This window comes from Garra rufa, chromosome 15 (assembly GCF_049309525.1).
Source record: "Garra rufa chromosome 15, GarRuf1.0, whole genome shotgun sequence".
NCBI classification, from domain to species: Eukaryota; Metazoa; Chordata; class Actinopteri; order Cypriniformes; family Cyprinidae; genus Garra; species Garra rufa.
The window spans coordinates 23,172,247-23,197,868 of NC_133375.1; the positions used below are offsets into that span (position 1 = coordinate 23,172,247).

A 25,622-nucleotide genomic window follows, 5' to 3' on the forward strand; every position below is an offset into this window, starting at 1 on the left:
TTAAGGATACATTTAGTTTTTTGTTTTTATCAAAAATGTTAAATGTAAAACATATACAATTAAATATTAATACAAATAATAATAATAAAGAAATGACAATTAATAATAAAAATAGTAATTAAATAATTAATAATACAATTAAAACGTGTAGTTTAAAAAGTAATGAAATATTTCTTAATAATAATAATGTGTTAAATGCTTAAACTATTAAAATGCTTTTCAGAAATTTATGGTTATGACGACAATATATTGTCTATTGTTAAAATATATTTGTCAAACATTAATATATAAAGTTAAATATTATAATAATAATAATAATGATACGTAATCTAAAAAAGCTTGAATATTTAGTTTAATTTTGTTCTTATAACTAAAACGTTATTACTAAAATGAATGAATATGATGAATATTAACAAATGAAAATAGTTTTTACAAAAATAGTAATATAAAAATATTAAATATTAAAATTACAAAAAAGTGATGATTATTAAAATTAAATATGCAAAACGATTAAATGTTTGGAGAAAAATGCTTGAATGCAAAAACTAATGAATGTGACATGACAAAATATTGAGTAAATGTAAAGTATGCTTTATCAAAAATATAAATGTATCGTTTTTTTTTATTAAAAATTATGGAAACTGTCTTAATAAATATAAAAAGATTTAAAGCAATTTAAGATTACTGTAATTATTAATGTTACTAAAAAATAAATGACATGTCATATAGTGTTGACTAAATGACTAAATGTAAAGAATGCCTTTATCAAAAAAAAATAATTATATATATTTTTTTCAAAATATAGAAAATTGTAAAATAAATATATACATTTTTTTAAATAATTTTAATATTAATTATTATTATTAATGTTACTGAAATGAATGTCAAAATGTTGACTAAATGTAAAAAAATCAAAATATAAATATATAATATGTAATGTTGAAAATATTAATGCTATTTTATTAATGTTGCTAAAATTGTTGAGATGTCAAAATATTGACTAAATGTAACAAATTATTTTATCAAAAATATAAATGTATAAAATATATTTTTAAAAATGATATAAAATACTTAATAATAAATAAACAAACATTTGAAGTAATTTTAATATAAATTAATGTTACTGAAATGAATGTCAAAATATAAATATAAAATTTAATGTTGAAAATTATGTAGAATTTTATAAATATAAGAAATATTTGAATTAACTGTAATATTGTAGAAAAAATATTTAATCAAAAATATAAACATAAAATGTAATGTTAAAAATTATGTAGAATTTTATAAATATAAAAAAATTTGATGTAACAATTTTTTTTAATTAAAATCAAATACTTGAGGCACTGAGCCATTTCTAAGTCTTCTAAATGTGGCTGTTTCCTGACCAGTTTGTCATGGCAACATTGGCTCAGCCAATTTGAGATTGGGACTGGACTTTTCAACTGTAATTACAATAATCACTGAATGTCATGTTATATCCTGTTCCAGTCAGTGTGTAAAAGATACTGACAAACCCGTTTTTTTTTTTTTCTTTCTTTCTTCTCTTGCAGGAAAACTTAATGATGATTACGGCGATTACAAATACACATATCAGGCCTGTGGAATCGTCCTGGTGATTGCCAGCATATTCTTGTTCGTGGGAATGGGAATCAACTACCGGCTAGTGGACAAAGAAAAGAAAGCAGAGGAGAGAAGAGCAAGACAACAAGAGAAGGACGAAGAGACGAACATAGACAATGCCCTGAACGAGAAGGCCAAGGAGGCAGATGGAGACGCATTTGATGCATGAGCTGACGTCGCCAAGTGGAAAAGGACACAATATTACGCGCTCACACGCCAACAATCCATGTCTTCCGGTTTTGACCGTCCAAAATGACACACAAATAATTTCCCCGCTAATGCATTACGATTCAGCCAATGTTTAAAACAGCACAAACGACTACAATGGCAAGAAATTCTCTTATGCAATTCCACACACCTCAGATGTCACTGTCACTCTCCCAGCATTCATATTGGAGCGTCTTTGTACCTGAACGTCACAATTATAAGCATTACGAAAGCATTCCTAGTTTTTGACTCCGTAATAGCACAGTTTATACACCTTCAAATGAAGCCACAAAATGCACATTGGAAACTTTTTATGAGAGAATTTTGATGTGTGACCTTTGCACACAGAGTTTATCAGTTCAAGACATGACTTTTCACTCTTCCATCTTAGAAATAGTGTTTTTGGACTAAAGGTCATTATTATACATAGGATACACATTTTTCTTAAGTGGAGCGTGAGCGTGAAGATTTGTTTTAGTATGTGTTTGTAGTCTTCCCTGTTCTGATTGGCTGGTAGAAAATAGTGCAAGGCTTTGCTAGGCTGCCATATAAAGGCGAAACACAAATGCAAATTATGTCGAGTCTGATAAAGTTTTTGGATTGATTTTGTGCTCTGAAGATTTAGTAAATCTTGTCCATCACAGGACAGATCATAGATCTTGAATTTGTGAAATGGGCCAAAATGCGTTTCGCCTTTGCATGGCAGAAGACTTCACGGTTGTGCCGTTTAATGTAATTTTTGACAGGCTGCTTCCTGCTCTGGTGATCTTATGATTTCACTCTACTAGTACTGTAACTATGAAGATTTCTGTGGTTACCGTTTTTAGAAACTGCAGCTAATGTTTAGTTTTCGTCTGAATTCTCACTTCTTCACATGAAAAGTCTGCTTAGAGGTGTGCTTCAGCTTTACTTTTCATTTGGCATTTAGTGAAGAGGATTGTTTCACACTAGGGTATGTTCAAATAGGGGATTTTTACAAAGTGTGCGTTCACTTGCCTTTGTGACCACGTTGTTTTTAAATGTCTAGAAACTGTTTTACGGTTGCCAACAGATCCTGTGCCTTGATTAGGTGCCTTTCCGTCTACATACAGGTATTTGGATTTAACAGCCATACGTGTAACAATACTAACTCCTGACACTTTTTTACAGAGCTTTTTGCAACGTCGAGAGCATGTGTAGTAATTTCAAATTTGATTAATTTGCATTTTTGTGTCATATTATGGGAGAGTAGAGTGCTTCATTTCAAACTGATCCAGCAACAAACGCGGTGCACTTTAGAGCTGTCACCATAAATTGATGCATCTCGACTCTCTTTGGAATCGATTCTGAGCTTTTACCAGCAGATGGCGCTCTAATCTAGTTTTTAACCGCACACTCAAATGCTCATGAAGAAGAGCGCTTGTGTGTTCAGAGTCATGTCAAACACCTTGGTTAAGAATGGTGTTATGACACAAAATCAATCTAAACACTGCTCATTGTGAACACCTCTTGTGAGGGTTGTCAGGTTTTCATAACAAAATCTGCCCAATTGCTACTGAACACTAGCCCAAAACTTGCCCAGTTGCAATTCGAAGGGAGTCCTCCGGTAAAAACTGCATTCCGGGGGTAAAATACATGTTTTTGGTGGGGTTGCCCTTGTAAAATTCGCATTCCGGGGCTAAATATCACGTTTTAAGGGTCGTTTCAACATGCGGCCATGAAAAAAACAACCTGTGGCAACAGTGTTAGTGTTAGTTCAAACTGAGCCAGCAACAAACATGGTCAAATTTAGGGCTGTCACCATAAATCAATGCATCGCGATTCTCTCTGGAATCGATTCTGAACTTAGTTTTTAACTATGGTGCTCTAATCTAGTTTTTAACCACACACTCAGATGCTCACAAAAAAGAGCATTTGTACACTCAGAGTCATGTAATTACACCTTGGTTTAGAATGGTGTTATGACATGAGATTAATGTAATTACAGCCAAAGTCCCTTTAAGGCAAGTCATGTCACTCGGCGGCCATCTTTGAAACGCTACTCGGGCAGGCAAGTGCAGCTCCTATCTGTTTGAATGGGGAAACGTCAAATTCTCCAAAACTGTTCACCAAGCTTAGGATTAAATTTCATATTTTAAATCTCCAAAGAAATCCAACAAGAACTGCCTCATAAATTTGATTCCTTGTGCTCCAATAGCGTTAAAAAACGCTTATTTTTCAGGCTAAATGAGCCAGTGCGCATGCGCAGTACTGAGCGAACGTCTTAGAGCACCGATTGTTTCTATAGAAACCGGGACTTCTAACGGCAGCTGCAGTAACGCACTGACTTTACTAATCAACGATTGGCTCTTTCATTAAGAAGGCGGGGCTTCGTGGCCATAATGAACGTTGCATTTTTTCCCATTCAAAACTATACGAGTGACACGTCTTGGGGTATTCTATAGTCTTTGATACAGCTCGCTGTAAACACCCTTGTCAGGGTTGCCAGGTTTTCACAACAAAACCCACCCAATTACTATTGAAAACTAGTCCAAAACTTGCCCAGTTGCAATTCGGGGGTAGAATACACATTTTTTAGGTGGTACTGCCCTAGTAAAATTCACATTCCACGGGCTAAATATTACATTTTTGGGGTCGCTTAAACTCACAGACATGAAAAAACAACCCGCGGCAATGTTAGTGTTAAGGTGCTTCATTTTAAACTGAGCCAGCAACAAACACGGTACAATTTAGAGCCGTCACCATAAATCAATGCATCGCGGTTCTCTCTGGAATCGATTCTGAGCTTAGTTTTTAACAGCAGATGGCGCTCTAATCTAGTTTTTAACCGCACATTCAAATGCTCATGAATAATTTGGAGCTAGGTAATTACAGCTTGGTATAGAATGGTGTTATGGGAAGAGATTAACGTAAAGACCGCTCACTGTGAACACCCTTGTGCAGGGTTGCCAGGTTTTCACAAAACCCGCCCAATTGCTACTGAAAACTAGTCACTTCAACCTGTGGCAACAGTGTAAAAGGTGCCCAAATTTGTGGGAAAACCGCACACTTCGCAACACTGACCCTTGTAATTTGCATCAAAATTTTTTGAATGATTATTTTAGATTCAAGTGTGTGTAATGAACAGGAAGTAGGCAGAATACGTTTTTTTCTGAAGCATGCAGTGCCATCTGCTGTTCAAAACTAAGCTCAGAATCGATGCATTCAGAACATCTCAGAATCGAGCAGAATCTTTTTGTGATTCACGATGCATCAATTTCTTTTCCTAGTACAATTTGTGTTGGCTAGAGTGAGAAACGATTTCATTTCAAGTTCTGCTAGTGTTAGGCCATACTCTAGTTTATTTTCAAAGCAAAGGTGCTTGTTCTTTTTACAAACTCAGATAAGTGAAGGAATATTCTTGAAGTGTCCAAGCCATTTTATTCCTTCTGCTTATTACATTCGCTGAGGAACTCTCAGGTCTGCAAAAAGAACAAGATTTAGCAAATCTCAAACATATCAGTAACAGATTTGGCTCTCTGGAGTGAGTCAATTTCAGGTAAAAACATTGAAATTGGGAGAAAACACCACCACCTGCTGGTGGCTGTTGTTTATTGCGACACTGCAGTCAAATAGCAGTTGTATGAAATATGCAGGTGCACTGCCTAGTATTTTTGAGGAACTTTTGTTTCAGCAAATGAGTAAATGTGTTAGCGTCGTTGTCTAGTCACAGCAGATGGCCATTTCTGTATAGTGCACTTTAATTTGGTACATTTTAAGGTGAAATTCATACTTAGTTACACACACGCAGCATTCAGTGTAAGGCCGTTTGTTTTACCTTTTTTTCCGGAGTAGAAATGTATCGGTGTGGGTCCTGAGGGATGTGCACTTGTATATAGTTCTCTGGTGTGGCACAGTTGTAATCTCAGAGCTTGGCTGAATAATAGCAGCTGTGAGACAAAAAGCAGAAAGAGAATCAGTGCAGTGTTATCGACTCATTTTCAGTATCAGTATCACTTCTGTTTACAGGATCAGAGCTGTCTGAACTCCACTCCACTATGTGTGCGGGTGGATTCCTTATTATTATTGTTGGCAATTGTGTGAAGGAAAATACTGCTGTATTGAGAAAATGGACCACCCTGAGAAAATGCATATTCCCACTTTTAATTATGGGTCGATGTAACAGAAGTAACACTAACCAGCATGCTTTTAAAATGTCTCCTGTAATAAAGACAACTGACTGAGGTGAAAAGAGAGACAGGGATAGGAAGTATTTGTGTGTGTGTGTTTGTGCACAGATTCCATACAAACTCACGATTTCATGATTAATTTAGGAAAGTTGCTAGAGTCTGGCCCTTAAAAGGTATTCAGGGCAGAGGAAAAATAATTGTATTTTTAGGTATTTTAAACAATATCAGGTGTGAGATTTTGTATGTTTTGTGTTTGTTTGTTTTTCGTGTGGATGAGCAAATCAATAAACTTTTTTTTTTTAAAAAATGTCTTATTACTGTGAGTGAAGTGTATAAATGATATAAAATATTAATTCATAAGCTGTATGCTATGCACCGGTAGGTTATGAGGCTGAGAGACTAGATATTACTTTTTTACTATAAAACCTACTCTGATATAAATGTATAAATATTCACTAAAGTCATATATTTTTCATATATCTGATTAAAAATACTGAAAAAAGTAACATTGTGAAAAATTATTGCAATTTAAAATAGCGGTTTTCTATTTTAATATACTTTAAAATGGAATTTATTCCTGTGATGCAAAGCTGAATTTTCAGCTTCATTACTCCCGTCTTCAGTGTCAAATGATGATTTATTATCAGTTGTGCTGCTGAGCCTGTAATATTTTTTTCCAGGATTCTTTAATGAATAAAATGTTAAAAATAACAGCATTTATTTAAAATAGAAATCTTTTCTAACAATATACCCTACCAATCGAAGTTTGGGGTCAGTATTTTTTATTTTTTCCTTGTTTGTAAGATATTAATACTTTTGTTTAGGAAGGATGTGTTAAATTGATAAGTTGATAAAAAAAAAAAGTAGTAAAATCTTGTTAGAAATGTATTGTAAAAAAATATATATTGAATAAATGCTGTTCTTTTTAACTTTTTATTCATTAAAGAATCCTAAAAAAAAAAGCATCACAGGTTAAAAAAAAAAATTAAACAGCACAACTGTTTCCAACATTGATAATAAATCAGCATATTAGAATGATTTCTGAAGGATCATGGAGACTGGAGTAGCCTAATGGCTGATGGAGTAATCACAAAAGTAACTTACTTTTTTTGTATATTAAAATAGAAAACATTTTAAATTGTAATAATATTTCATGATATTACTTTTTCTGTGTTTTTGATTAATAAGTGGAACTATGATGAGCATAGCAAAATCACTGCTTTACATTTTTACTTTTTGAATTGGACGTTTGACTGAAAACTGAAAAATAACCCTTGTGAAAACTCACTCAAATGTAGTGGTCAAGAGGGAAAATTACAGCTAATACAGTTAGATTTATCATTTATCTTTAAGTGAAGTTATATTATCACAGAAATAGATACTGTAACTTCACCACCAGGTGGCTATAAACTTGCTGATCCCGTTTAACCTGTATTTCGAGACTTTTGCAAATGAAGAGTTTTAACGATATAAGTATGTAAAATATCTATTCAAATACAATAATAACGCTATTGTAGAATACAAAACTATAAATCGTGCCTTTAAAAACAATAATCTATAAAACAAAAATCGCAGGGAACGACAAATCCTAGTCAGCTGCCCCGAGGTCGTCTCCATGGGAACCATTTTGAAAAACACTAACTCAGAAAGGACAGAAAGGAAGAATTATTGCGTGAGCTGGAAAACTGTTGAAACCGTTTGAAGCCAGAAAGGAAAACAAACGTTTTTGTATTAATTTAAGCATATTTTGAAGGCGGAAACAGCTGCGAGTAAATTTATTTAGGATGTCTTCCACTATTAACCCGCTAGCAAATCCTAAAGGAGTGAAGAAGCTGTGCGAACTTTGCCAGAAACCTGCTAAACTTAAGTGCACAGAATGCCTGGTCACATTTTACTGGTGAGTGTGGAGCCTTCGGGTTATTCAGTTAACGTTATGTGTTTTTGTTTTTACATTAACCAACCGAGCCTTGTGTTCCGACCTTCACAAAAAAAAAAAAAACTAGTACGTAATGTTCCATCGTGTAATTGCGCGTGCAGACAGCAGGTGGCACTATAGACACACATGTCGTGTTCACATTCTTCTTGGCCGCGTTACTGCAGAGATGGAAAGGTTGAACGAGTTCAAACAGCTGGAGGAGAAATTATGTGCAGAGGGAAGAGAATAGCCAGCCATGCGTGCTTAAAACCAACCAGGAAAAAAGAGAAAGAAATATGGCTGGAAAATGTATGTGTTTTTGTGTGCATGCGTGGAGTTTTTCACTTGCTGTTTTTAAAGACGCCACAATCCTCACAACCGTCGACGGTCTGACAGTGGCAATATGCAAATATCTATATCTTATAACTTGGACAGAAACAGAATGTTCTTTGATGGGCAGCTCTTAAAGCGATAGATAAATGAAATATGAAAATGCTGTCTTTATTTACTCAGCCGGGTTGTTTCGAACCTGTGTGGCTTGCTTTATTATGTGTCTGTTTCACAAAAGGAGATTGTGTAACAAGCTGAAACACGCTTGTGTGTGTGTGTGTGTGTGTGTGTGTGTGTGTGTGTGTGTGTGTGTGTTTTTGAGTGAGAGAGAGAGAGTACAGGTTTATATGGTTTATGAGGACACAAATGTGCATAATGACAGATATTACAATGTGAACATGGTTTATGAGGGTACTTCCTGTGTCCTCATAAACCAAATGGCTTAAAACATACTAAATGGTGTTTTATTTTTAATTTGTTTTTTAAATGCGAAAAGTTTTGTATGAGGATAGGTAGGTAGGGGGATAGAAAATATTTTGTGCAAAAAAATGTATATATATAAAATTATATATATATACACACACACATCCATGCAAGGTCCCTGTAAACCACATATGTGTCATAAGGGTCAACTTAAAAAAAGAAATTGATATAAGCTGAATAAATAAGCTTTCCATTGATTTATGGTTTGTTAGGATATGACCATATTTGGCAGAGAATCTGGAATCTAAGGGTGCAAGAAAATCACTTTTTTTTAAAGTTCTTAGCAGTGTATACTACTAATTAAAAAGTAAGTTTTGATATATTTATGGTAGGAAATGTACAAAATATCTTCATGGAACATGATCTTTACTTAATATCCTAATGATTTTTTTACATAAAAGATTTTTTTTTAATTTTGACCCATACAATGTATTGTTGGCTATTGCTACAAATATACCCGTGCTACTTATGACTGGTTTTGTGGTCCAGGGTTACATATACCAACATGTGTGTACAACGTGTACTTAGAAATGAGCCATATCTGTCAAAACCCCCTTTTGGAAACGTCCAAGTTTGTGAAAACAGTGTTTTAAAAAGTAAACAAATTTTAATTGAAAAAAATGTGTTAAGTTTTATATTTGAGTTTGGTATTTAGATCTAGCTGTATATAGAAACAGTAAAAGTCTGTCTAAAATTGTTTGTGTGTGTGTTTGTAGCAACTCTGACCACCAGCAGACCGACTGGACCAGTATTCATGAAAAAGTCTGTCCGTTGCTGGTATCTATCCACACACCTGCAGCATTCGGCACACTGCAATCCGACCGAGACCACCACCACAAAGAAACACTGAAGAAACAGGTTTGTATGCACTTCAGCACATAAATCGGGGCAAATGGAATGCCAACAGGGCAGATATCTAATTAGACTGTGTTTTGCATCTTTTAGAAACATCTAGTAGAGATTGCTCATTTAGAAGCACAGAGGTGGGTGTCCAAGAAGAGTTTCCAGGTTGCGTTACCGGCAGCTCTCCTGTTCCTGCGCTGCGCCATGCGGGTGTACGGATCCTGTGCTGTTGAACTGGTACCAGCTTATCTACTGCTCGCACAGGCTAATATAGGTGAGACATGCATAGAAAGACATCTGCACATGTGCTGTACTAATTTTAAATTTCTCTAAGGTCCATTAGATAGAAAGCCACTGGTAGACTTCGCGGTTTGAACCTCTCTGGAGGCTGAGAGCCAATAACTTCCACTTCAGGAGCAAATGGAAACAAACGTTTGCTAAAATCTGAGGCTGGCAGAGAGCCCTGTTTACTTCCTGTGGGACGGTCTATTGGTGGGCTCAAGGGCGGCGCTTGGACATGAACTGAGAGGAGAGACACTTGTTATGTAATTCAGGATGTGGCAGACTAGTCATGCAGATGTGTACTGTCTGAATGAAAAACTCTTGCATTTAAAGCTCTTCGTCTTTCGTCATGAGTTCCATCTCCATTTTTGTCAGAAGAAACTGCATTAAAATGCATCTGGTATTAAATAACCTCACTGCATAACGCCTATAGTGCATCTACAGAACCAAAATTTATTCAGACATCTTTAACATTTCTCACATTATCACAATTTATTCTGTATAGTTCAGAAAATAGTGATAAAATATGACAAGAGCTCAAGAGTTAAACTGTGTCAGAACAAATTCATCTTGATAATGTCAGATAACGTTGATAGAAAGATATGTAGCAAAACATTGTCAGGTCAAAGTGTCAAATCAAATTTTTGGTCTCATATTTTTATCAATTTTACTGGTAGTCCACTGTATGAAGAATTTTTGGGTATAATATGTCACAGTTTACTTTATTTTTACTTTATTTTGTTATCCTCACTTACATACAGTTCAGGTTAAATGTTTACATCACTTTTTCAGAATCTGCAAAATGATAATTATTTTACCAAAATAAGCGGGGTCATACAAAATGCATGTTATTGTTCATTTAGTACTTATCCAAATAAGATATTTCACATAAAAGATGTTTACATATAGTCCACAGGAAAAAATAATAGTTGAATTTATAAAAATGACCCCGTTCCAAAGTTTGCATACCCTTGATCATTAATACTGTGTTGTTACCTGAATGATCCACAGCTGTGTTTTTTTATTTAGTGATAGTTGTTCATGAATCCTTTGTTTGTCCTGAACAGTTAAACTATCAGTTGTTCTTCTGAAAAATCCTTCAGGTCCCACAAATTCTTTGGTTTTTCAGCATTTTTGTGTATTTGAACCCTTTCCAACAAAGATCCATCTTTTCACACAAGGACAACTGAGGGACACATAAGCAACTATTACAGAAGGTTCAACTCTCACTGATGGTTCAGAAGGAAAAACAATGCATTAAGATCCAGGGGTGAAAACTTTTGAACAGAATGGAGATGTGTACATTTTTCTTATTTTGCCTAAATATCATATTTTTTCATTTAGTACTGCCCTTCAGAGGCTACAGAAGATAGTTACTTGTTTCCCAGAAGACAAAATAAGTTAAATTTACTCTGATCTTCGAATTCAAAAGGCTTTCACCCCCCCCAGATTCACCTCTCTGGATTTTATGGTGGATTTAGTAAATTTCTTGGGAGTGAACATGAAATTTTGATGATGAGAGCGCCCTAGGAAAGGGCAGTGCACTGTTGAACTAGGGAGCGGATTGAGACACACCCCTAATAATTATGCTTCTGTCTATATAGATAGATGGGATGCTTTGTAATTCTGAGAATTCACAGTAGCTGCTTTTTAACTGTGTGACAGATGAGCGAAACCGGCATGAATCTAAAACATTGGATGTCTATTCCAACAGAAACATCAAAGATGGTTGTATTGAGTAGACAGACCTTCTAATTGCCAGGTTCACTTAAACTCAAGAGGCATCAGGCCCCCTTTGTTCATAATGTCTGTTGTTTGTGTGTGTTTAGGTTTAGGTTCTTTCTCCCTGGCACATGAGTATCTGTCTAAGGCCGAGTGGACAGTAATGAAAACACCAGGCTGCAGTAACACTGTCCTTCATCAGCTACACAGAACCCTGGGCCGTCTGCACACTGCCACGGGAAAATACACATCTGCTCTTACTCACTTTGCCAATGACGTAAGTCCTAATATGTGTGGAACACTCATTGGATTGCATGTACATAATTAACTGTTATGACTTATTGCTGATGCATGTTAGTGAGGTAATGTTATACACATATATATATATATAGGCTCTTTGAAATCATTCTGATTGGTCAGTTGTGGTGTACTGGCATTAATAATGTTAACTATTTCATGTCCGTTTTTTAATCATCTATTTATGTGCGATTTAACTGTACATTAATTTTTTATAGGTGTACTATGCCAGTGAAATGTTTGGTTTGGCTAGTACTGTGACGTCTGGAGGATATTTCCTAATGGCTGATGTGTTTCTGAAGCAAAACAAGCCTGACGTTGCCCATTCGCTTTACACAGAGGTAGGCACACCCACCAACAGCACACATTGAAACATCTGTCTCTGTGAAATGTCTCTCATCACATTGTGTGCGTGTGCGTACAGGTGGCAAATTCATGGCACACTCACTTGTGTAAGCTGACGGATGGTATCAGTCAGAGCGGCACTCAACCAAAGGAGTGTTTTGGTAAGTGGCACAAAGACAGTAAACATACTCAAAGACACATCCGGAAACAATATACATACAATCTATTATTCAGCCTATTTATTGAAATATTAAAGGGGTCATGAACTGTTTTATTTTGTTCTCTGAGGTTAGTCAAATTATAATGTTATCAAGATTTTTAAATAAAAAGTAACAGACTATTTTCTGTCCTGTTTTGACCCCCCTCATCAGAACACTCTGTTTGAATAGGACTTGTAGACTCGGAAGTCAACGCCCACTGCTATGATTGGCTAACAGTTGTGTATGTTTGACAGCCTACATCCTTCATAGACGCTGCTGTGATTTAGGTTAAAAACGCATAAATACAAAGTACATATTAAATGATCTGTAATAACAGACAAAGCATTAGTGACCATGTACTAAAAACAGTGCCAATATAGTCGGCACAGTATCGTCTTTTAGTTTCGATCTTTCTAAATGACCCATGTCAAATTGTGCCTTGTTTGTGAACAAAATGAAATGAACAAAGGACCAAGTTCTTACGAACATTTTCTGGAACTTCATTAAAAATAAAGTTAATCCACTCTTTCGTAATTTTAGGATCAGAAGGAAAGCAATGCAAAGACAACTTGGCACTGCACAGTCTTTTATTGTTTGGTTTCTTCGTAGACCTGCGTTTGTCTCTCTCGTTATTACACTACATGTGTGAATTGGTGGGCGGAGCTAAACAGGCATTGACGTAGAAGCAGGCGTTGATCATCTTTTGGAGGTGGTGCCAGTCTTTTGACAGATTGGCTTCAATATAAGCTGTTTTTAGATTAAGCCTATGTTTATACTAATGACCTTTTGTTTTAAAACACATAACTTTTGCTATAGTTACGCCTGTCGTTTACGCTACTCTGGCATTTTCGACCCTAAAAAACTGAGACTTTGAAAACTCTGGGGTTGCGTTTCAGGCTACATTTACACTAGTGTGCTTTCGGTCATAAAACGTGTTTCTTTGTAAACTGACCAAAATGGAAACTTCTGAAAATTATGCAGCCGGAATGGTCATGTGACATGCATTTTCGGTTGTGTAGTGTAGACGGATATCGTTTCTGAAATGCAGTGAAAACACCAGTGTAGATGAGGAACATTTTCATTTTAAAATGAAAATGCACTAGTGGAAACAGGGCCTAAGAGCCGCTTTTCCACTATCGGGCCGAACCGTTCTTAGAACGGTCGGGTACAGTTCCAGTTGTGTTTCCACCTGAGCCTGGTACGGCACGGAACGATTACAAACCGTTCTCGGCACGGTTAGACAACCGTGCTGAACCGGGCTGGTAAAATGCGTGTGCATGACGTCGCCACACTGTTGCCTGGCTACCAGTTTCTCTATGGCTAAGCGGATGCGCAGTAAGCAGATACGGTAAATATAAATATAAATGGCTGAGACACTTTGGTGCAAAGAGAAACGAAAAGTTTTTAAAATTATAGCGCAGTGTCTTGCAGAGAAGGGCATTAAGAAAAGTTCAAAACAGTGCCGGGAAAAAATAAAAAACTCAAACATACATATCGCGTCCAAAAGGACAATAACAGTAGAAGCGGGGCTGTCTACTCTTGCGTTCCCAAGGCAACGATTTGACGCATTTGTATTTACATTCCAAAGAGTTCCGTTATCTGCACCACAGTGGAAAATCAAACCGTATCTGTGCTGACTGGCCCGGATCGGCACGGAACAGAACGGCTAAGCATTGAGAACGGTTCGGCCCGATAGTGGAAAAGCGGCTAAGGTTTTGTGGTCCAGGGTCACATATTACAAAAGATTTATATCATATAAATGCTGTTTTTGAAATGTTCTATTCATCAAAGAACTCTATAAGAGTATATAAGAAAGAAAAATATAAGAAATGTATTTTTTTAGCACCAAACAGTAAACTGTATACAGTAAAAAAAAAAATATTTGATTTTGAATATATTCAAATAGAAAAGAAGGATTATTTTAAGTTTAGTGAAATTGCAATACAATTTAATAAATGGAGTCTTGTAAGGAATCAGCTTCTCACTCTTCTCTCCAATACTGTCACAGTGTTTTAATAATATTCAGGTCACGTGATTAAGCTGGCTAGGTTGTTTTGCAGATGTGGAAATACATCCGGGTGCTCCAGTTATCCAGGTTGATCATAAGAGCATATTTTTCGCATTTTAGCATTAGTGTTCGTGATTAAAGTTTTAGCAGTTGCAGCTTTTTCATGAATGCTGGCTTTGTGAAGTTCTCTGTGGTCGGTGTTTGTGGAAACAATGTCTTGAGGTTTGCTGTCAGTTGCAGAAGTAGTTCTATGTTGTTTGGACACAGTCTTAGTGTTTTATCATTCACTTTCTGTTTCTGCTTACTGTTCTTCTTCTCTAATGAAGTCTTGTCATGCTTTGTGTAAGCAGTCATAATCATAAAGAATGTTGTTCCTAAAACACCAAACAACTGGGCCGTTAAAGTTATAGACGCTCCTGTTAAACAAGCTCCCATGATTTGTCCTTTTCGGAAATCTGACAACTCACTAATTTCAAATATGGGTTGTGTATGTATACACTACCAGTCAAAAGGTGAACAGTAAGATTTTCAATGTTTTTAAAAGAAGTCTCTTCTGCTCACTAAGCCTGCATTTATTTGATCCAAAGTACAATTAAACAGTAAAATTTTCAAAAAATATTTTTACTATTTAAAATAACTGTTTTCTATTTGAATATATTTTAAAATGTAATTTATTCCTGTGATCAAAGCTACATTTTCAGCATCATTACTCCAGTCTTCAGTGAAACATGATGCTTCAGAAATCATTATAATATGCTAATTTGCTGTTTATTATTTTACATTTAGTACTTTGGATCAAATAAATGCAGGCTTGGTGAGCAGACACAACTTCTTTAAATTAAAAGTAAGCATTTTTATTGTCACATAATTAATATGAATAAATTAATGTGTATTGTATCTAATGTAATAATATGTAATTGACATCTGGACATATGCATTTACTTTGTTTATTGTTGCATTGTCATGAAATGCCACATCTGCATGGTGTGGATTTATTTCTTTATAAGTTTTTATAGCTGACTGTATATTACTGTGTTTGTGTATTGCGTATAGTTTGTATGAGGTTAGTGTTATTTTTAGAGCCATGAGGTTGTGTCCCAGAGCAAAACCTAGTTTGTTCCACTGATAACTAAGATCAAACATGACACAGCCGTGGATACATGCGGCGTTCCTGCCCTAGTTCTCTCTCTAAGCCTATTAACCTCAGTGGTGTTTTGGCTAAGTCTTCTAGTGACGTGGCTGGCTGGTCAGTGGTCAGTACGCTTGATCCTTCCTGCTTTCTGGCCTCATACTGACTGACCCGAGGTCAGTAGACTGGCGCCGGTTCCGCCCTCTGGCCAGCCACATCATATTATAAGTTCTGACCAGATGACTCTCTATAGCAGGAAACAGCTCAGCCGGCCTTGCTCTGCATGTCCTGGTGGATGCGACTGCACAGAGCTACAACAACAAGCATGACCTGGTATCAATCAGGGACACAGACTAGCCACAGTTTTATCCTTTTTGTCTCTGTAGAGCAGACAGACAGTCATATCATGTCAGTGGTCAATGGGGCCTTACTTTTTAACCACAAATGCTGCCTTGCACTAAAGGTCACATGAGGTTAGTTCTTCATTTTTGTACTCCGGTTCAAAAAGGTAGGGTAGGCAAAAAACTCGATCCTATTTTCTCTTCTTCGAACTTTAAAATCGTTACCTTTTTTGTAAATGGTGTTTGACATTCTTGGCACATTTGCTTTGTAAACACTGGGTTGGTACTTCCGCCAACGTCACCCATGACTTTTCCTACATGACTACGTAATGCGTGAAGTCATGGATGCAGATCTAATGGAAGATGGTCATTTGTGGTTATAAAGTATATAAATTAAATTTTTTTTTTAGAAAATTACCAATAATTTTACTAGATAAGACCCTTATTTCTCAGCTGGGATCATGTAGAGCCCTTTGAAGTTCAATTTGGACCTTCGACCCGTTGATCCCTATTAAAGTCCACTATATGGAAAAAAAATCCTGGAATGTTTTCCTCAAAAAATTGAATTTCTTTTCGACTGAAGGAAAAAAAAAATTTTTGTTTTGTTTATAAATGAATACATTTAATGTTAAATCACTGTACTGCATATTTATACAATAAAAATATCATTGTTCATTATAAATTTATGTTTGTTCGTAATACATGAACTTTAAGAAAATAACAAAAACTAATGATATAAGCTAATGCATTTTCTATTTTAATATGTTCTAAAAATAATTTATTTCTGTGGTGGCATTTTTCCAGCCTTCAGTGTAACATGGTTCTTCAGAAATCATTCTGATATGCTGATTTGCTACTCAAGAAACAAATTATTTTTTTCTGGAAATCCTGATACGTTTTTTTACATTATAAATGTCTTTACTGTCATTTTCTATCTGTTAAATGCATCCTTGCAGAGTGAAAGTATTCATTTCTATTAAAAATCTCACAGACCAGGCTTCTGAACAGTAGTTTTAATCAAACATTTTATTGCAATACAATTATTTGGAAACATATGTGACCCTGGACCACAAAACCAGTCATAAGGGTACATTTTTTTAAATGAAAATTTATACATCATCTGAAGCTGAATAAATAAGCTTTCCATTGCTGTACGGTTTGTTAGGATAGGACAATGTTTGACACAACTATTTGAAAATCTGGAATCTGAGGGTGCAAAATAATCAAAATACTCAGAAAATCAGTATAGAAAGTTTACGGTAGAAAATTCACAAAATATTTTCATGGAGCATGATCTTTACTTAATATCATAATGATTTTTGGCTGTTGCTACAAATATATCTTTGCTACTTAAGACTAGTTTTGTGGTCCAGGGTCACATATTATCCACAGACTATGATGCTGGTAGATTTCTCAACTGGCACCAGGGACTGTTAATGCTTCTCCTAATGGACCATGCTAGCAGGGTTATCAGCCGATTCAGATAATCTCAAAGTGGTCAAATATTGCCTGATTTATCAGCCTGCAAACAATGTCAGATGGGAGTAACTCTCTATAAGAGGGATATGTTTCAAAACACTACAAATCTCCTAGAGACTATTCAACAGAATTCATCATGCAGCCTTTTTCACAGATAGGTCTGGTTTCTCAGAATCAAACAACTGCACTCACCTGCGACTATTATAGCTGACATTGATCTTTCTCTCTTTTGTGTCTAGATGAGGCCCAGTGTGCGGAGGCCGATCAGATGTTGAGATGTATCTTAGAGTTTGAGGAACAGTGTGTGAAACCTCGCCCTGACCAGTCAGCCATGTTGGCTCATTCCCTGGCTATGCTGTGGTTGCTATGCAACAACTACTCTAAGGTAAACAAAAAAGATTGACTAATGAAATATTCCATTTGGAAACATCATATGATAAGTTCCGGAATTTAATACTCACCTCCTCACCAGCGCCCTGCGTAAACAAATCAAAAACCAAACCGTAACCAAATGTCTAATTAAACTGAAAGTGCTTTCGACTTGGATGTTGTGCTGTGAACATGTATAAGTGCAGATTAACACTAAAGGCTAAAGCCATGATGGAAATTGACAGTCAGACTGCTCCACTGCTATTCTGGTTGTAATGGGATTCTCCTTTAGGATTCCTACTACATCTCAGACCACAGCTTAAATCCCCAGTTCTTATCGCAAACTTGTTCAACCTCCCAGCTCTCATATCAAACTACAACAGAACTCCCTGATTTATCTCTTCACAGCTCCTCAGCTGCTGTTAACATCCCATTATTCATCAAACTACACTGTACTCCCTAAATTAAACAGCATAATAAATAGGTGATATTGTTTGGAAACTAGATTTCCTTTTTTGTTTTTGGTATATATTCCTTTTATGTTTTTGTGTTTGTATATATAGGCATTGGAGTATGGGAAGAAGGCTGAGATGTTGATCCAAGGGTTAAGTGAGCAAAACAAACTCGGAGAATCAATCCATAATCTACTACAACATGCTGAAAAACACTTGGAATGAGACTGACCACTAAACTACACACTGCAAAAAACAAAATGGACCACAATATACAGCACAACAATCAAACAGTGTCTTTACACTGTGCAGTGTTCATATTCATTCATTCATTCAATTGATGGGAACATCGGATACCCATTTTCCACAAGTTGGTATGATTCTTTAGGGTCTGAAATGTCTGCAACATACTTTCCTCAATGGTCATTTAAAATAACACAATTTTTACCTTGTCAAAAACAGCTCTTAGTAAGAGCAACCCATTTCCATGCATGCCTCTTTAAATGATAATAAGCTACTGCTCACCCCGCATCTCTCTTCTGTTTTTTTTTTGTTTTTTTTTTTGTGTAGTTGGTACCATCAAAAACAAAACTAATCCACTGGGTCCTCAGTGGCTCTCATGTCAGGAGAAAATTAAGACTCTTATGTTCACTTTTACATCTAACTACAAAAGAACACAGTAGGTGTGTTCGACTCAAACACCAATCAGACTGTGCAGTGCCGCTTCAAGCGAACACACCTATATTGTTGTCACTACAGCTGCTTGAACGCACCCAGATATCAAGTGAAACCCACGCTGAGAAACTTCAGTGGCTGTAGCGTCATGACAAGCGTCTGCATGTTTACATCCTGCCAGGATGGCACCTATCATTTGTAAGCTTTTTTAGTAGCTATGATCTACTGAAAGCCTCAAAGGCATCAGGGCTAATGTGGAGAGAACAAAGACGCGGCTCTTTAGGAAGTTTTATTCATCCACATACATCTTTCCATTCTTTTCTCCTCTTCTTATCACTAGGAAAGCAGTGACCTTACATTACTTCTCTTGTTGCCCTTCGACTGAAAATTACAACCAAAAGCTACACAATGTGGCAGTTGTGTTGCAGTAAAAATAGCAAAAGGTAGGCCAGTAGCTCACAGAATGCAACCATTTCACATCATCGAAATAATGACGTCCCCCAAAGTACAAAATATGTATAAACCGATGTGGATTTTTTTAATAACAAATCTTTCATAGGTTTTCTACTACATATTTTAGTAAGAGACATCATTTACGTTATATTAAACCATAGAAGTCTCAAAGGTGCCCCCGAATTCACTTTTAGAACAAAAATTTACAGATAATTTACTCACCCTCTTGTCATTTAATGTCTTTCTTTCTTCAGTCGATAAGAAATTATGTTTCTTGAGAAATACATTTCTATTTAATGGACTTTAACGGTGCCCCCGAGTTTGAGCTTCCAAAAGGCAGTTTAAATGCAGCTTCAAAGGGCTCTAAACGATCCCAGCGAGGAAGAAGTGTCTTATCTAGCGAAACTATCTGTCATTTTCTAAACAAATTCACTATTTCTGTACTTTCTAACCTCAAACACTTGTCTATGTCTAGGTGAACTCTGTTTTTTCCAGTTTAAGACAGGGTATGTCAAAAAACTCCCATCTCATTTTCTTACCCAACTTCAAAATCTGACCCAGTGTTTACAAAGTGAACATGCAAAGATGATCAAATGCCCTTTACAAAAAAAAAAAGGTGGCAGTTTTTCGACACACCCTAACTGTATTGACCTGGGTTACACAACGCAGAGACGAGACAAGACGATCATTTAAAAGTATATAAATTGTCAATTTGTTTCGAAAATGACCAATCGTTTCGCTAGATAAGACCCTTCTTTCTCGGCTGGGATTGTTTAGAGCCTTTTGAAGCTGCATTTTGGAAGTTCAAACTTGGGGCACCATTGAAGTCCACTATTATGGAGATAATTCCTGAAATGTTTTCGTCAAGAAACATAATTTCTCTGAAGAAAGAAAGACATGAACATCTTGGATGGCTAAGTGGTGAGTAAATTATGTGTAGTTTTTGTTCCTTTAACATCCAAGGTTCCCTTTAAGATATTGATGTATAATTACGGCGCAGTCACATTTGCAAAATTTTGCAGGCAAAAAAAAAAGATCCATTGTTTAGTTCAATAGTGATAAATGAAGCACAGCTTACACTCAAGTTACTTTAATACCAGGCAGTTTTCTATTGGTCAACACAGTGAAATCCGTTGCGAAATCTGCACAAGTTAAACTTTCACCCTCACACAAAATTCCCAAACTGGATTTTGGCCTTGAAAATCACCAAACAACAGTATATATCAGGGGTGGCGAACTCCAGTCCTGGAGTTTAGCTCCAACCCTTAATTAAAACTCACCTGGCTGTAGCTTTCTAGTAAACCTTCAGACCTTGATTAGCTTGTTCAGGTGTGTTTGATTAGGGTTGAAAGCTAAACTTTGCAGGGCTGCGGCTCACCAGGACCGACGTTCGCCACCCCTAGTATATATGACCACACCTTTAGCAAAAATCTTGTGGTAGATCAGTGAAAAAAGGCCTGTCAACTGTGATGTGAGATGAATAGACCAAGCTGACACAGTTTCACGTTCTGGACATTTTTAAAATGTCTTTATTGGTATTATTACGTAATAACACATAACATCAATGTTAGCGTTCTATCACTAGTAATTTCTTGTTTTAAATGATACAACATTGCTTGGTTTTTGGCATTTAGGTTCCCACTAAAAAAAGAGGAGGCAATGAAATGAACACGTGGGGTCTCAAAACATTTCCCTTTTCCATACCAGAGCTAAGTGTTCATTAGCAGCAACTGTTGTTTTTTTTTTTCTTTTTCATTTTTAGTTATTTGACGCTACGTTAATTGCCAACTCGAACAAGTCAGAGGGGTATAGTGGTACCTTATCAATCAGATTGAGCACTACTTCATATAGACAAATTTATTTTAGCTGTCATGGAAGTTTGACCTCTCCATTCTGAATTTGCATTTTATCAAGTATTAAGATTTGGAGTCACACAGGTTTGATACTTAACATAAGGGGAGAAGAAACATCCTGTTGTGTCCTACAAAGTGGAGGCAGAGCTTGTTAGAGTTCGACAACCATATGGTGCGTTATCGCAAACACCGAAAAGTGTCAGAGTTTACAGGGACACTTGTTCTTGCGTGGGAAGAGGTGGATGGTGCAAGTCTCTGGTTGCATGGAATGATCGAACACATCACACACACACACAAGACAAATCACAACGCTTGAGAGGGGGTGGTGAGAAGAGTGTGTGCGCGTCTCAGGTGGTCAACGGCTCTTCAGTTAAACTCACACTAAAACTCTTCAATCTTTCCCAAGCAAGATTATCGCATAGAAACAAGTTTTTCCTTTTTCTCAGAAAAGAAAAATCATAAATTAGGAAAACAAAAGACAACAGAACACTAACAATATTATAAAACAAACAAGAAAAGAGTGCATGTAACCATCAGGTCTCACGGCATCTATTCCTTAATATTTTATAACGCTTTGTCCTTTTGTTTATTGGTACACATAGGCAGGACTGTCTAGCATGAATGTGTTTCCGAGGAGAGGAATTTGATCAAGGCTGCTTCCCTGAGTCGACTCGAAATTTCAAATCTATATTGCATCTTAATGTAAACTATTTCATTTAAATCCGAACTCACATGTAATTGATCTAAACTCTATGACGTCTAAAATTGTAAACCATTCTGAGCTGGTTTGGATTGTGAGCTTGGTCCACTTTAGGGCTGCTTAGGCAATCAGTTAAGAGTTAAGACTCAATGTGAATTTCATTATGTGCTGAAATTAAGAATTTTCGATTTGAGATATATATAAAAAAGAACAGGGATGTTTATTGAGTTGCTTAAGTTTAAACTGAAAAACTAGACTTGTGAGAAAAACGTGGTGTACAGATACAAACAAATGTAAATTTAGCTCAAATCAATACAGTTCCTGGTTTTCTTTCAGGTAATCGGCTTTTAGACCACCGGGCTGAATTAAGATCAGTTGTAGCACCCATCTGAGTTGACACTTCAGTTTTATTGTTGCAGTATTTTGGTACAAACAAATCGTTGAAGACAAATAGCTTATTCATCGTCAGCGCTTAGTGTTGGCAAAACGTTCAGCCCTTGTGGTAAAAACATTAGTATTTAAAAGTCTACTTGCTCTATTTCTATGCAACTCACTGTTCAGCCTCTAATAGACGTCGGGGTGGCAGACATGCAGATTGGCATGTGGTCATTAGCAGATTTGAATAGTAGACGTTGGAAAAAGAAGCTCAGTTTCAAAGTATATGCTAGTCATCCATACTATTGATCCATAAACCGAGTGCTTTAACCAGTTCAAAATGGTGGATATCTAAAATGGCCGCCTCATTCACAGAAGATGCCTGTGAGAATTAAGTTCCTATGGGCCGAATCCTCACGTACACATTAAGGAAGGTAATTCAAAACGGGTCCCACATCAGTCATTCAATTTTACTGACAGGCAAAGCAAATGAAACCTTTACGCTTGTCCGATCAGCAGTAATTCATTTACTACAGGCAGCCACTGCAACAGACTAAAATAACTCATACTCATTCATGCTTTTAAAAGAGTCGGGATGGATGAGAATATTCACAGCTTTCCAGTTTTTGTTCTTGCTGTCCCTCTACGTGTCTGTCTGTGTGGGCTTTTTGAGGGCAGGGAGGTATGTGCCTTTGTATCCTGGTGGGCAGCTGAAATTTGGGTCCGTTCAGCTTCTCATTCTCTCCCCACGCATGCAATGCATTATACCTTCAGCCAGGCATTACCACAAGGTTTGTAACAGACAAAATGCATTCATTCTCTCTCTATAATACAGACTTTAATATGTCCTTAAGTGTATGTCAGTATGTGTACCCTAACCCACAGTATGTACATCAGAATCCAGTTGATGGGAGCTGAAAGGTTACATTTGGGAATCGCGTCCCGGTAAAACCACTCTACAGTGCATGCACCCTCAAATTACAGTGGCAAACGCATATTAAGCTGGTGCACTACAGCCAGGCTGGAGTGTACACTATGTAGTGCACTTCCAACTGCGCTGTACACTTGTATAACTCTATAGTCTGTCAATGGAGAAGAAACATCAGGGGAGCAGCCTCAGACGGGGGTTTACAGGGAGGGTTAGTATGATTACACATGTGCATCTGTATGTATAATGTCCACTTCAGTATGTTTGTGTATCTGCATGTGTGTATGTAAGTGTGCTTGTGGCTGTAATTCCAGCTCACTCAGTCAACAGTTTTATCTCACTTGCGAGAAGCGAGTTGATATTGTAGGCGGGATCTGCATTGACGGGAGCAGGGCCCGTTTCGGTTAGATCGGCCTCGCTCTCGCTGGAGGTAGAGCTTGTGCTCATGGTGGAGACGCCGTCGGGGATGGCACAGGTAGTAGCGCCGGGTGGGCAGATCTCATTGGGAATACACACCTCTGTGATCACCTCGGTCGGGATACAGACCTCGGGCTCGCTGCTGGTTTCGCTGGTGCTGGAGACCACAGAGAGCAGCGACATCTTCCTGCTGAGGCGGCTCGGCAGGAGGGAGAGGGCGTAGTCGGCCACGATGCCTGCCACGTCCATCCCGCAGGCCTGGTCGAACGCGATGAAGCCCACGTTGGCGTTGGCTTCGCACACCACGAAGGAACCGTCATTTAGCTGCAGCAGGTCAATTCCACAGACGTCCATTCCTAAAATGTTGCACACCTGCACGGCCAGCTGCTTGCCCTGCTCACTGAGGGGGCACATCATTCCCACACCACCTAGAAAAGAGATGAAATTATGAGAAGGGAGGCTAAGTGTTGTTTTCATCTTAAACTAAAAATTGGTAACTGCAATAAAGCTAAAATATTACATGAAAAGCTGAATTTCAATTACTAAGACTGAACTATTTTTTTTATACAATAAAAATTACATTAAATATTAAATATATTTTTTAAAAAGGCCATTTTAAAATGTGGAGAAAAAAAACACCACCACCATAATAGTATATAAATGGTACTAAAATATTTAAGACAATTTGCATTGGTAGTAGTAGTAGTAACAACATTTCCCCTTCCTAACATCAATAGTATAATAATAATCTAAAAAAAATAATTAATTAAAAATATACATAATATTTTACATCACCTCAAGCCACATATTTTAACTGTAATCGAAATTAAAATATATAAAAAGTCTAAAAAAACTTCCTAAACCTAAAAAAATAAAAACATACGCTATAAGTGTGTATAAATAAACTTACCATTTGCATTGATGGTGGTAATAATAATAATTAATTTCTCACTTCCCAGCATCAATAGCATTTATTAGTAATAATAAATTATGTCCTAGAAATCCTATCCTAAGGAATCTATAAAAAAAAGATTCTACATATTATATAATGACATTTTACAAGTCGAATATTTGTTTAAAAACTAAAAAAAATAAGAAATAAAGCCATATAGGAATGCATATGAATTTATAAAAACTAAATTATATTAAAAAAGCCAACTTCAAAATGTAAAAAAAAAAAAAAAAAAAAAAAAAAAAAAAAAAAAACACATACACTATAAATAGTAAGAAAATAATGGAGTTAGATTGCGTACCCAGTGAGCAGTTACTTTGCATGCGTCCGTCGGTAGAGCAACGCAGCATAGATCCGATCACTCTCCCCCCGACCAGAACCACTCGCACATCCCGTCCATGGCTCTCCTTCACATACTCCTGAAACAGGTATGGGGCGTCATGGCGAATCAGATGACACAGGTCCGACAGGTGATGCTTATCCCGGGCCAAGAACACCGCTTTACCTGTACAGATCAAAATGTGACACAATGATCAAGTGCTCACTTGTGAGGTTTTACCAGGAAAACTAAAGTACATTGACTTGCTCTACAATTCTCAGAATTAATTTTAGGAACTAGCTAAAGCAAAATGCGTCTTCTGCTACTTCAGGAAGTTGAGCAATATTTACGTTTTGAAGTGTCATTGCCAAAGGCACAATGAATGATTGATTTCTCTGCCTAACAACCAAACAGAACAGGAGCAACTTGTAACAAGGTTACCAGGGTTAAATGCATGAAGTGTGATGACAAGAACGTGAATTGGTGTCAAACTCATCCCTTTCACGCAATAACAAATCATTTTACACTGTACACACCCAGCATGTATTTGGACACATGCAGAATGCTTTACTTGTTTTCAATTAACAAAAGCAGAAAGGGAAGGTGGGGAAGAGAAGAGAATTGCGTAATTGTCAAACACATAGGAGATGCACAAGACACTAATTGCAGGGAGAGGCCCCCTAGAGCAACAGGAGTTAAGCGTCTCGCTCAAGGGTACAAAGGTGATACGGCAGGGCTGTGAACTCTCCAGATGTTCAATCATCAGGCTGCCGCCACCCC

At 36.7% G+C, this 25,622-nt stretch overlaps 3 protein-coding genes across 3 annotated transcripts in view; 2 read left to right on the plus strand and 1 right to left on the minus strand.

Moving 5' to 3' along the window:
- slc16a1b (solute carrier family 16 member 1b) overlaps positions 1 to 6,273 on the plus strand; it is a 35,948-nt gene extending 29,675 nt beyond the window's left edge. The window contains exon 5 of the mRNA XM_073818691.1: positions 1,551 to 6,273. Coding sequence (XP_073674792.1) covers positions 1,551 to 1,789 — 239 coding nt within the window. The 3' untranslated portion in view covers positions 1,790 to 6,273. The remainder of the gene's footprint in view (positions 1 to 1,550) is intronic.
- A 1,367-nt stretch (positions 6,274 to 7,640) lies between these two features.
- On the plus strand, positions 7,641 to 18,944 carry zmynd12 (zinc finger, MYND-type containing 12). The gene is made up of 8 exons (XM_073819696.1): positions 7,641 to 7,872; positions 9,420 to 9,561; positions 9,649 to 9,820; positions 11,658 to 11,827; positions 12,066 to 12,188; positions 12,272 to 12,353; positions 17,589 to 17,734; positions 18,282 to 18,944. The coding sequence occupies exons 1-8, from the start codon at positions 7,760 to 7,762 to the stop codon at positions 18,393 to 18,395; spliced, it is 1,062 nt and encodes a 353-aa protein (XP_073675797.1). The 5' UTR covers positions 7,641 to 7,759; the 3' UTR covers positions 18,396 to 18,944.
- A 1,853-nt stretch (positions 18,945 to 20,797) lies between these two features.
- rimkla (ribosomal modification protein rimK-like family member A) overlaps positions 20,798 to 25,622 on the minus strand; it is a 71,442-nt gene continuing 66,617 nt past the window's right edge. The window contains exons 4-5 of the mRNA XM_073819295.1: positions 24,825 to 25,028; positions 20,798 to 23,999 (exon numbers count right to left, since the gene is read on the minus strand). Coding sequence (XP_073675396.1) covers positions 23,470 to 23,999; positions 24,825 to 25,028 — 734 coding nt within the window. The 3' untranslated portion in view covers positions 20,798 to 23,469. The remainder of the gene's footprint in view (positions 24,000 to 24,824; positions 25,029 to 25,622) is intronic.